Genomic DNA, 12,963 nt, shown 5'->3' with positions numbered 1-12,963 from the left:
TGCAGACTCTTTTGCTAGTATATAACTAAACTTAAATCTTAAGATGACGCGGGGCGTACTTTTAACCCATCTGGATGTGCTCTTGCTTGACGTCACGTGTCTTATTAAGACATATTTATCAAATCCACACAAAAAAAAGACAGACTATTGCAACAAAGACGACCTATGTGAGATGCATCCCACGGGATCATCAATCTTCGACCCCCTTGAGTTTGGTCTTCAATATATTGACAATATGCGTTGTACACATGTGTGTATCATGGTGCGCGTCTACATTATACTCGGCATTCTCGAAAAACAATCCACCGACAGATTATTTTAACATCATTTTTGCATTTGTTTATTTTGTGGTAATAACATATGGACATGGTTGTGTCTAGTTAACTAAAGAAAAGTAACTTAGCTATACGCAGCCTCCGCCAACCCGTCTCGTCTCCGGCGACGTTAGCGTCATGAAAATGCGATGGATCCCGGCCCTTGACTGCGGGAGGGTTCTGTTTTTAAATGTTCCTTTAAGTTTTGTGCCCTGCCTAGTAAGACTAGACGATGACAGACTCTGTAAAGATGGAATAAGGTTCTTTTCGTCTAGCCCGCGTCCCCGTGGTGTGTCTAGCATAATCGAAGGCGTGTGGATGTGCGTCGTTGACGGATCTGTCCTCGACGGATTTGCTCGGATCTGGTCATAGTACACCCATGTTCATATGTTTTTAGGTCGGATCATTTCTATCTACGCTACTTTTCATCAACGACATTGGATCATTTCGATCTATGTTGATGTTCTACTATGTTGATCTTATGAGGTCCTAGCGCAAGACTTTTCGACTACCTACTATAACAAGCTTTATTCGGCTCTGACGAGGAAGGGATGACGACACCAGCACACCTTTGGCTCGCTTCAATGTGTGTAGTCCTCATTAGGTGGTCTATGAAATTTGAATGTATTTATTATTAATTTTTTGTTGTACTACCGTGATTAATGATAAATACTCCCTCCGTTCCTAAATATATGTCTTTTTAGCGATTTCACTAAGAGTCTATATACGGAGCAAAATGATTGAATCTATATTCTAAAGTATGTCTACATACATCCGTATATAGTCTACTAGTGAAATCTCTACAAAGACTTATATTTAGAAACGGAGGGAGTATATTGGAAGTTTTCTCGAGAAATAATAATATGGACATGGTTCTATTTCTATCTATAGAGAGGGGGTTGACCCGAAGCCCCTCACAAGTCACAACCCAACACACACACACGCACAGTCACGCTGCATCCAAGAGGCGAGGCGCTCCCTCCCGGAGTAAATTGATAATATGACACACGTTTTCTTGGACTTTGATCCTATGACACATTTTTCTTTTTATTTGATTAGATGACACATCTTTGATTGATAGCTAGATTAAATGACACAAATGAAGTTTTTCTCTAATTTCCTAGGTTTGGGCCTTCATGTCATATTTTGTAGGACGTTTTTGCTCCTGATCATTATTTCAGTTGCATGGTTTGATCGCTGAAGAGAAAAACAGTGTAGCATACCATGTTATGATTTCTTGTGCGTGTAGTGATCTTCATGAAATTGATGCCACGTGTTGATGAAGTTGATGCTTTGGACTGAATTATTGTCCTGTGTCTTTTTGCGATATTTTTCGTGTGTAGTGAAACAAAGACTCACTTTATGCTTTTGAATGCAACTTCTGAGAATGACTCACGTTATACTTTAAATCAAAATTCATACCTATGAATTATGGATTTCAAGTCTATGGGTACATATATATGCACCTTATTCTGTTGATTTTGTGGACTCACATATATATTATTGTGAACTGTGAAAATGGTACAAAAATAAAGAGAGATCATGTCAAAAATTGGTGAAAAGTATGTCAATTTTTTAAACAAAACTGTACGTTTTAAACAAAACTGTACGTAAGTTCATGCAAAACTATCAAGTGATGGCTACAGTTATAGTATTTTGTTGCTGGCCATATGCTGCTTCAAACAACAACAGCGGGAAGCTACATCCAACAACAATCATCATCTATATCCAATAGTAATAAGCTATTAACAAAGACCTACAGTCTATAGAGCTCCTCATACGCATGGCACACTCTGGCGACGACACGGCCGCACCAGTGACGGAAAGGAGATAGCAAGAGGTGGCGACGCGTCGGGAAGGAGGCATGCAGCAGGATCACCTGGTTCATACGAACAGCTCCGACGGCGACGCGTTCTGTGCTTCTCGTTCTACCGGGAACCAACGATCAAACTATGTGAAATGAGGATCAGGGGCAAAAACGTCCTACAAATTATGACGTGAAGGCCTAAACTTGGAAAATTAGAGAAAAACTTCATTTGTGTCATTTAATCTAGCTATCAATTAAAGATGTGTCATCTAATCAAACAAAAAGAAAGATGTGTCATAGGATCAAAGTCCGAGAAAACGTGTGTCATATTATCAATTTATACTCCTCCCGCACTCACACACTCCACGACCGACCTCACGCCTTCCTCGCTCTCTCTCTCTCTGGAATCGCGAACCACCACTCCAGCCTCGCCGCGCGCCATGGCCGGCGGCGACGCCAAGCCCCTCGCCGACAGCGCCTTCCTCCGCTTCCTCCTCCCGGCCCCCAAGCCCAAGCCCAAGCCCGAGCCCGGCCCTCCCGCCCGCCTCGCCCCGCCGCACTGCCTCGTCGCGCCGCCCCAGCCGGGCCCGCTCCCCCCCGACGAGCGCCTCTTCATCGTGGCCCCCACGCGCCCCGCCTGGCTCCCTCCGCGGCCGCAGCCGCAGCCGCCGCCCCATTTCCCAACCCCTCCGACGCGGCGCGTTCACCCGGCCGCCGGCGCCCCGCGCAATGCGGGCCGCTTCCCCGCCGGCCGGGGCGGCCAGGCGAGGCGGAGGGTCGGGGATTTCGCGGGCAGCAGGGCCCGCGCGGGCCCCGATAGGCGGAGGGCGGGCGGGGGCCTCCCCGTGAAGGCGAACGGGGGCGAGGCCCGCGTCGGGGACAGGCGGGCGGCGGCGCGGAGGGAGAAGAGGGTGTGGGTTGCCGTGGAGAGGAAGGGCGGGGGTGGCGGCAGCGACGCCGACGACCAGGCGGCCGTGGGCGGGGGGTACGCGGGCGGGGACGAGGCCGGGGGGAGCATCGAAGGGGAAGAGCAGCTGGAACCTGACGACGGCGAACAAGACGGCGATGCCCGGCGTCTCGGGGAGGAATTGGAGGATTCTCTCCTCATCGCCGGTGACCAAGAGTGCCATGACAGTGACGGCGACCAGCATTCAAGCGAGGTAGTGGAAACCCCCCCAAAACCACCCCCCTCTTCAAATGATCTGTGGAACTGGATTGCACACTGCAATCACATCTGATTTGCCCCCAAAAACAATTCCAGCTTAACTTGATCATGTTTCTTGGCTATGCAGAACGCCATGTCGCAGTCGAACCAGTCACGGCGCCTGCAAATCAGAACACGCACAGGATGGATGGAATGCCGCCATGACATCGGCACCTTTGCCTCGGGCCTGCTCTCCGTCTATGAATCCCTCAAGCCATCAGAGGAGCACATGTCCAAGCAGAGCCAGCTCATAGACTCCATAACAAAGTCAGTGAGCAAAGAATGGCCCAACGCCCAGCTGCATCTCTATGGATCATGCGCCAATTCCTTTGGGACTTCCCACAGCGATGTCGATGTCTGCCTCGAAATCGATATCGGCACGGGGAGCGAGGTGGAGCTTCTTCTGCGGCTGGCGGAGATCCTGCGCGGTGATAATTTTGACAGTGTGGAGGTAAGTAAGCCTTCACTATATGTAGCTTTGCAAAAATCTGTTGTAAAAAATCATTGTTTATTGAGGTTGTTGGTTTGATCTTTATCATCCTTGCAGGCGATTACCAGTGCTAGAGTGCCCATTGTGAGGATGTTGGATGCAGGGAGTGGCTTCTCTTGTGACATTTGCATCAACAATCTATTTGCTGTCGCCAACACAAAGCTTCTCAAGGATTATGCCCAGATAGATGGTAGATTGCTTCAGCTGGCCTCCATTGTCAAGCACTGGGCCAAACTGAGGGGTGTCAATGAGACATACCGCGGAACCCTCTCCAGCTATGCGTAAGTTAAATGATTATGATGGATTCATGTTTATATTAGTTTGTTTTTTAGATCATCATGTTTATATGATTTTCCTCAAAAAATGGGGCCTCACTTGTTAATATGAAAATTGCAGGTATGTGCTCATGTGCATCAGTTTCTTGCAGCTGAGAGAGCCCAAGATTCTTCCCTGTTTGCAGGTATGTACCTTACTTCTGTTGCATCAACTTCTTCATGTATCATCTTCTTTGTGCCAATGCAGAAACCACTGAACTTCCAAGTGCACTTTGTAAAATTTATCCAATTTTATAAATCCACTATTTTTCCTATTTATTTATTTTCGGTTTAATATAATATTCTTTTTCTTTTATTTTATGGTAGAATTATGTCCTCTAGTCGTCATGGGTTTGCTCCATTTGACACTGTACATGAATATGATATGGATGATTGTATTTGGATGGCTCATCACCATCATTCAATTATGGTTTGTTGATTTTCTTTTCTTCTTTCTCTTTTTATTTTCAGTTTTTCTCAGATGTAGTAGGTTATTTTGTCATATATTTCATCATTTTTGGTTTGCTGTATTTATAGTTACCAGGTAAGTCGGAAGGGAACATGAAAGTTCTTGTCCATGCTTTCAGCTTCATGATATGCATCGGTCTGGTCCATTTCATCCTGATGCAACTAATGCTACCTCATTTCCCCACATTTTCAGGCAATGGAGCCCACATATACCATGGTTGTTGATGACACTGAGTGCGCTTATTTCGATGAGGTTGATCAGCTTCGCGATTTTGGGGCTGAAAACAAGGAGACCATCGCGGAGTTACTCTGGGCATTTTTCCACTACTGGGCATTCCAGCACGATTACAGGAAAGATGTCATCTCCATCTGCATGGGGAAGATAATCAGGTAGGTAATTAAGGACCAGCATTCTTCTTCCAAACCAAGAATTCCATGTCGATTTAATTAATCTAGGTTATAAGTTTTTTTCTAAAATTCTCACCTGGTGTGATGGCGCAACGACATGTAGCAAGAAGGAGAAGAACTGGACGACTCGCATCGGAAACGACCGCCATCTGATCTGCATCGAGGACCCTTTCGAGACCGGCCATGACTTGGGACGCGTAGTCGACAGACAGACAATCAGGATCGTCAGGGAGGAGTTTGAGCGGGCTGCTGCCGTACTGCAGCATGACGACGACCCCTGCGCAACCCTTTTCGAGCCCTACAATTACGAAAACTGAACATCAAAAACACCTGAAAATTCAGATAACATTTCTGCCAGGAAGGCGAAGGTTGTGATGATGAACTATTTGAACATTCTGGTAAACAGAAGAAATGAATGAACTGGGTTTGCATTAAAGAAAAGATGAAACCGGGTCAGGTGCATTCACCTGCCAGAAGATGTGCCGTGATTCGTTGCAGAGAAAACTGATTTGGTAGGACTATGCTCTGCTGGAAGATGAGCTGTGCCAGCTGCAGGCTGCAAAGAAGTTCACTGTGACCAGTACACTCTCATGTTCCATGCTCTGGTCACCTGAAAAGAGCAATCTCAAACCCTTCTTTATGGCATGCAACTGCATGGATTCACAGTATGAAAACTCGAGGATCTCACTTTCCAGGATATTTTCAACATTCGTATTTGCTCATGTTGTAACAAAAAACATGGACATTTTTGACCATTTTGTAATTCTTAAACCAACAAAATTCTTTACATGCTTGCGTAACTGCACTTTTACAGTCACCTTTTCTGCAGCAGTAAAGCGCGGGATGAAGGTCCCTAGGATAGAAAGACACAATTACGAAAACTAAACATCAAAAACACCTGAAAATTTGGCAACCCTTTTCGAGCCCTACAATTACGAAAACTAAACATCAAAAACACCTGAAATTTTGGCTAGGAGACTGATTTCCACCCTAGAGCCAAATGGACTTTCCTAGCCCTAAAGACAATGAGCAGGTCTTGAACTTTGCTTCCAATGTTAACATGTGCAGCTCCTGCTCTAATCATAACTCCTTTCAGAATGATGGTTACAGGATTGCAAAACATGCATGTATTTGTCGTCCTCTTTCAACCAGTAATACATCCTCCTATGTGGCCTTCATTTTGACTTGCTCAGGCTGGTTGAAATTTTCGTTATACAACATGCCTGTTGGAGAAACAAGCCGTTGTAGAGCGCTTCCAAACCGACTCTGGAATTGGGAAAATTGTTCAAAGAGACCAGATTAGGGCTATCGTAAGACGTCGCATTCTAAATATAACACATTTTACAGAAATGAACATACCCACTGGAAGAAGACGAGTACCCACCAGCATAGTGTCAAGCTACTAAATTTTTCACGGACAAGCTTTAGATACGAAACAAGAAAAAATAAACCATCATTGTCAGAAGAGTATCCCATCGCAAAAAGTATGTATTACTGTAAAACTTATATACTACAAAAAACAACTGAAAACAAAAGAACCTATTCAAGATGGCATCTGAGTTTTTGTTCTTTTACTTGCTGGGTAGCGATCTAACAGCTTTATCAACCAACAACATTCACGAGCATACAGAGGTAGATAGATAGTTATCAGTACATAGCAAATTTTGGTCCTATTTTTCCATGGTTCAGACCTGAGATTCAAAATATTCAGATCCTTCTTTTCTTTCTCGAGTTGGCATATCCTTTATCAATGTTATCTTTATTTAAATTAGAAAAATAAAAAAGTGATAGCCCAATGAGGTCTCGCAGAAGAAGGAAATAAGGGAACAGACATTACCAGTAGAAGAAAGGTTCCAACGCAGAAGCATGCACCCATTGATTGACTCAAATACGTGAGATCCCTTCCAGCCTGAGGACAAAAAGAGAACCATCAGATATTGGAAAAAAAAGAAAAAAAAACATCAGAAATTTCAGGAAATCCTCCAGCCAATGCTAGGTTCTCAACATTGATCTTATAAACTTAGCAGAATAGGCCCTTTAATCTGTTATAATTGTCACTGTAGTATCATAGCAAGTCAAGATGGTTACCGCATTAAATGATGGTTACAGGATCAGCCAAATGAAGTATACTACCAACTTACCAGTAATGCTCCTTCGAGGCTATGTACTGAAGGTGTCACGAACAATGCAGTGAAATATGGAATCAGCACTTTGTGCATCTGTTAAAAATAGTGCAGCGGAATTATTAGTTTCTCACACAAAATTATGGTAGTCATGGAAATAAAGCATGCAACTTTCTGCCAAGAAACCAAGTTAATTCTCCAAAGAGTTAACAGACTGATATTATGAAGACAGCCTTTTAAAATCAAAATCAGAATTAGCAATAAATTAGTAAGCAGATTCGTATATGCCATGGACCAGAGTTAGATGTCCCTGGATCCGGGTGCAAGCATGCCATGATGGAAGCCATAGTGCAGTGGCGAGGAGGAAAAAAGGGCTAGATTGATATACTTTTTATTGCTTCCTCAATCCATAAGAGGTCCAACGGGATCCCTTGGATAGGAGCGCTGAGTATTCAACAATGCACGATAAAAAAATGTCGATTCAAGAGATACGATACTATATATGGTGAAAGATAGCTTTTACAACAAGTTATAGACACTTGGAAACAACATGTACATAGACAACTGGCATACTGATTGTTTCTGAGGAGCAATCCGTATCTGAAGTACTTCCACAACATGCAAATATTAAAGCAGTACTTCATACCTGTTGTACAACCATTTGATCATTGGTAAACATACTAGGAAAAAGCCATGGAACAATCGTTCCAGCCGTTCCTACAGTCAGTCCAGCTATAGCTCCAATAATTACGAGTGACTTGAGCAGCATCCTTGCCTAGATTAAAGGTACCTTCAGTATCATTCAGAGTAATGAACATAATATTCATACAGATTGATGTAGAAATAACTACGGTAAAATGCAGCCACTAATTAAGTCAATCAAAGCACCATCAGTGCAGCACATGTTGATTCAAGTATGCGTAGTGGTGCTGGTTCACCAGCAGCTTTTGCTCTGTTACAGGGAAGAGAAGGTAGGTGTGTACCAATTAAACATAGAAACCTGTTACGCAACATGTGCAGCCTCATGTCCTAAGAAATAATAATCTACCAAAAATGCAACAGTATTAAACTTCTGATAGATTCTATTGAAATAAGATTATTAGAAATCTTAGATGAACTCCTTTTTTCATTTCTAGGCTTTCAAAATGTCTTGTCAATGGCATAAGTCTTAGTCACATTCAGCTCTGTTTTGACCAGATGAGCCTTCCCCCTAATAAAATTGATAATTACTTGTCGGCTTATCTTGGCATCTGAAAAGGAAGCTCCTTATGAAATTAATCTGCTGAACCGATGAAAAGATGGTCTGCATGTCATTGACACATTTAACCAAACAAAAGAGAAGTGTGAAAAATACAAGTGTCCAAGCATACATGTTCATCAAACACAACTTTGGACAGATTCTCGGATATGTACTGATATTACTGCTAAAAGTACAGCAAAGTAAAATGGTATGATATTCATAGGAAAATGAGCACTGTTGATAGGTACCTTCATCAAATTGCGGTTAGCTCCGTATATCATCTCCGGCATAAAGGACTGTGCAGTTTGTGACAGGGGCTCACCCCAAACAGTGCACATGCATAACATATTTACCATAACCTTCACGAGATAAAGTAAACAATATATGTTGTCACGCTTTTATCGACATGTCTTCATAGGGAAGCCTTTCATAAGATAAAAAGTATGGACCTGATGGCCTGCAAGAGTTATTGCTCCCATAGAAGTCGCGAAGTATGTAAGCAATGCATAAAATGCTACCTGAATAAGATTGAAACAATTAGTTACAGTAAAGCTAAGGAAAGGACACAGATCATTATACCCAAAAGAATGATACCTTGGATGTCATTGTCACGAAAACAGGAGCTGCGATTTCGAATATCTGAAGAAGCTCTCTTGTCGATGGAATTGTGAATGAGAACGCTCGAAAACCTCTACTGTTTAGATTTTGCATCATCATAAAAGCTGCAACAATCTGAGCGTGTGTCAAAAGCTAGCTACTTATACAAAAACATGTGAGCAGCGAACTCAAACTTGCAAAGAAATTGGCAGTGTGAGGAACCTCACAAAAAGCTAGAGGTGGAGGCTATCTGTGTAGCACAATTACAAATCATGAAGAGTGCAGAAATGGATAAGGAGATGCTGGGATTTCTGGAACATGAAATGCAACTGACAACAGAAGAGCATGTGATTCCATTTGGACAGGGTGCAGTGTGCATCGATAAGTAATGTATTTGTAAAAATATGAGTTAACCAGGTATTGTTGCTTAAGAGAAGGTGTGGAAACATGATTTTCAGCAATGTGGAGACATGTTCAGGAGACTGGAGATATGTGTACCTGTGAAACCATAGTAGCCCAGGCGGCACCAGCAATTCCATAGCCACATACAGAGCAAAGAAATATATCGCCAACAGCATTTATAACACTAGCTGCTGCCAATGCCTTCAGAGGACCCCAAGAATCTTTCATGCCTAGACTGAATTACAGCAAAGATGTAATATAATAAGAGAAACATCCGATAAAAAACACTGTAATACAACAACAATTATAAGACTTTTAATTGTTTACTGTTGCATGTACTATTGTACTCACGTAGGCATGTAATCCATACCCGCTTACTCAATGGCAATTATAGCGATTGAACTAGAATACATCAATTAATGGCGAAAACATACTTAGAAATACAATTGTCAAAGACATTTGAGGCTTAAAACAGATGTCTACTAACATTCCAAATGAACATGTACAGTTCCACTAGTTCTTGTAGCTGCCAAGATAGATATAATAATGCAGTACCCCTAACGACATGAATTCAAATAAAGACATTCAAGCAAGAGCTAACTTCATAATTTTATATTTTATAATGTTGAGAAACATATTTCATAATTTTATTGAGTTGAGCTAGCTTCAATTTTGTTGCCCCAATGTTACATCCATTTGTGCATAAAGTACTGGAAGAAAACCATATTAGTGATAATTATATACTTCCACAATCTGTAGTTCAGCAAAATAAATGGTCAAAAGAAGAAGGCATACAAGAAACAGAAATTTGAAGAAACAAGTATATCCAATGCAATAAGAGACAAGGAATGGGCCGAGTTTGTACCTAGCACTTTGGGCAACTAAGCCAACGAGAACTGCAGGCCATGCAAAACCTCGAATCTGAAATTGAGTTTCTGTTATTTCACATGAAACAGAGAATCCAATTTCATATCCTATAATAAAAGGTACTGGAACAGTACTACAAGCATCCAAAATAAGATTCCACAATAGCCTTGAAGTCAGAATTACAAAATTGTAATATCACTAACAACGTAAGGGACCTATGCAGGCTGTCCAACCACTTAATAATCAAATTAGAAAACAGAGACCAACTAGGTAAATTCAAAAATTAGTTGTATCTATGAGATGGTGGTAAGCAATTTCAGAGCTAACTGAGCACACTGCATGGGATCCACAGTATAAAAGATGCACATTGTCACACCTCTAGTTACGTTTCAATGAGCATGATCGTTAGGTAAGCTCCTTTCCTTACTCATGTTTCATAGTTTCTTGCGCAAAACTATTACATTGTATTTCAGATACAGCATGGTATTGAAGTATTCAGCCATATCCATTTATCTTATCAAATGTTTGACCGGATATACTCGAGTAGAGAAGGGCAAAAGCATAATGTGTCAGTTGTACATTAGAGAAAGATTACTGCCCTTCGTCGGTCAACTGGAACTACTGAGAAACAGTCTAGATTGTGAAACTATTAAAACACAATTAACATATACAGACCTGTGCATATGTATTGGCAGCAGAAATAATTTCATGATTTTTGGATCCAGTAAAAGCTGAAAAAGAATTTAATAAATCAAAAGTTAAGGTAAAATTAAGTAGAATACACCAAATACAAATTTTCAATAATGTAATGGATAGAACCACATCATGCATGTGAAACTCTAAACTGGTAGAACAAATACAGGGGCATCTGTTTCATAAGTACATGCCCTAATCAGGTAATGAAGTCAGAACAAGCCAAACAGTTGGGATAAAAGCAATACATGACCCCAATTTTAAACAGCACTTGCAAGCTTAATTGAGTCTAAGGTGAAGGCTAAAGTGACTTTTCAAGTGAGATAGCAGGAAATTGCAGAATCTGATGACAAAAGTAGTCCTCCAGCACTTGTTAGAAAAGACAAAATATCCAACACTTCAAATAAGATGATAGTTTCAAGTCCATTGAACATTTTGTTTCAAAGACTTACCAGTCAATACTTGGACCCCCAAAATCCTAGTGAAGAAAAACATTCCTATACCAAAAGTAAGAGCTAAAAATAGCAGCATAGACACTTGATGCTGTGCAAGTTCTTCATCCTGCATATAGTAGCGGTGACTGATTTAGATTACATATAGAGCAAGAAGGTGCATATAGGTGCCAAGTTGCTGCAACAACGAGACAAATATCTGAAGAAACTTCAGTTTCTGATTATCTATAGACCATTAAATTGCCAAGTAAGTAACATCTTATATTTGAACGATGTTCTTTTCATTTTGAGCAGCAAAGCAAATGTAGTTCATGAAGAAAACACAAACATATATCGACTTACTACTGTGCCAAATTTCTTCTGTAGAGTTTGTACTTTGGAAAGATTTAGCCAGCTTACTTTTGTGTCAATAAAATATTTACCCAAAAAGCAACGCAAGGCCATACTCTATAGCTAAGTTGGTAATCCCTGTCTCCCACTATTGCCGACGCACTGATAGTACACTTGCCCGCAACTTCGCAAGTTACTAATCCAGCACGAGCTGCACGCACCTTGTTAGCTAAGGAGGTGGCCACCATGTTGGAGGTTGCGACCGACAGGAACATGAATATGTAGCACAGATAGTCGCAGAACACGGTCCCAGGCCCTGAAACCAGAGTTGAAATAAGCATACACCATTACACTTAAACTGAGGCCCAGCATGATGAGCCAATGCATTACGTTCATCCATTTACAAGTACATAATAATACTCCCTCCGGTCCTTTTTACTCCACATATAACATTTGTGATTTATGAGGTACAGCGCGCTTTGAGAACACACCTAGGGCTGCGAGCTGGAGGGAGGAGGTCTGGCCGATGACCATGGTGTCGATGAGGCTCATGAGGGGGCCGCAGATCCAGAGCCCGAGCGCCGGCCCGGCGAACACCAACACGTCCCGCATCTGCGCCCATATCCCGGCGCCCTCCGCCGCTATGGCCTCCACCGCCGCCGCCTCCCGCTCGCCCCCGTCGGCCGCGGCGGCGCATCGGACGCGGGCGGGCGCGCGCGTGGAGAGGCCGCGCCGGTGCGGGGCGAGGAGGCGGGCGGAGGGCAGCGGGGGCGCGCGCGTGGAGAGGCCGCGCCGGTGCGGGGCGTGGAGGCGGGCGGAGGGCAGCGGGGGCGCGGGCGGGAGCGGCCGGGCCCGGCGGAGGGAGGCCGCGGCAGGGAGCGCGGCCGCGGCGGAGAGGAGGCGGAGGTGGGCGGACATGGCTGGATGACGCCGAGCTCTGCACTGCGCGCGCGGCGGCGGAGCAGCGATGCTGTCCGTCTGCCTGCGAGTGGACGGATGGATTGGAGAGGGGATCGTGTGGACGGGATCGCTACGGTACGGAGGCCGTTGCTGTGCCCGTCGTCGTTACCGGTGCCCACACCGTACGTCTCCTAGTGCAGCAAGTACAGTACTCGGATGGGTTTTTGTTTGCGGAAAAACCTTTGATGTATTCATCTTCAATCATGGCAGTATAACGAGCATCAGAAATAATAAAAAGATATATTCATATGACTATAATTACTGAAGCGCGTTCTTGTTATCACTCCTTCTTGC

General features: G+C 43.2%; 2 protein-coding genes across 2 annotated transcripts; one reads left to right on the top strand and one right to left on the bottom strand.

Moving 5' to 3' along the window:
* Positions 1–2,561: 2,561 nt before the first annotated feature.
* On the top strand, positions 2,562–5,792 carry LOC123404960 (UTP:RNA uridylyltransferase 1-like). The gene is made up of 6 exons (XM_045098855.1): positions 2,562–3,281; positions 3,414–3,776; positions 3,873–4,096; positions 4,212–4,275; positions 4,791–4,987; positions 5,109–5,792. Exons 1-6 carry the CDS (start codon positions 2,562–2,564, stop codon positions 5,320–5,322), a joined length of 1,782 nt encoding a protein of 593 aa, XP_044954790.1. The 3' UTR covers positions 5,323–5,792.
* LOC123401403 (protein DETOXIFICATION 46, chloroplastic-like) lies at positions 5,733–12,683 on the bottom strand. The gene is made up of 14 exons (XM_045095189.1): positions 12,201–12,683; positions 11,931–12,025; positions 11,380–11,488; positions 10,910–10,965; positions 10,233–10,288; positions 9,464–9,602; positions 8,963–9,100; positions 8,818–8,886; positions 8,617–8,727; positions 7,775–7,903; positions 7,147–7,224; positions 6,843–6,914; positions 6,365–6,427; positions 5,733–6,271 (listed from the first exon to the last, which is right to left on the bottom strand). The coding sequence occupies exons 1-14, from the start codon at positions 12,625–12,627 to the stop codon at positions 6,170–6,172; spliced, it is 1,644 nt and encodes a 547-aa protein (XP_044951124.1). The 5' UTR covers positions 12,628–12,683; the 3' UTR covers positions 5,733–6,169.
* Positions 12,684–12,963: the final 280 nt, after the last annotated feature.

The sequence above is a fragment of the Hordeum vulgare genome, chromosome 6H (genome assembly GCF_904849725.1).
Source record: "Hordeum vulgare subsp. vulgare chromosome 6H, MorexV3_pseudomolecules_assembly, whole genome shotgun sequence".
NCBI lineage: Eukaryota > Viridiplantae > Streptophyta > Magnoliopsida > Poales > Poaceae > Hordeum > Hordeum vulgare.
The sequence above is the reverse complement of the archived record's forward strand: the minus strand, read 5'-3'. Positions and strand labels throughout refer to the sequence as shown.

Excerpts from the sequence above, each read along its gene's own strand:
- LOC123404960 (XM_045098855.1), top strand. The coding sequence starts at position 2,562 with ATGGCCGGCGGCGACGCCAAGCCCCTCGCCGACAGCGCCTTCCTCCGC. Across the intron at positions 3,282-3,413 it reads GCGACCAGCATTCAAGCGAG|AACGCCATGTCGCAGTCGAA; the intron begins GTAGTGGAAACC and ends TTGGCTATGCAG. Across the intron at positions 4,276-4,790 it reads AGATTCTTCCCTGTTTGCAG|GCAATGGAGCCCACATATAC; the intron begins GTATGTACCTTA and ends CCACATTTTCAG.
- LOC123401403 (XM_045095189.1), bottom strand. The coding sequence starts at position 12,627 with ATGTCCGCCCACCTCCGCCTCCTCTCCGCCGCGGCCGCGCTCCCTGCC. Across the intron at positions 10,289-10,909 it reads CTGCCAATACATATGCACAG|ATTCGAGGTTTTGCATGGCC; the intron begins GTCTGTATATGT and ends ACTCAATTTCAG. Across the intron at positions 6,428-6,842 it reads TTGGAACCTTTCTTCTACTG|CTTGTCCGTGAAAAATTTAG; the intron begins GTAATGTCTGTT and ends TCGTATCTAAAG.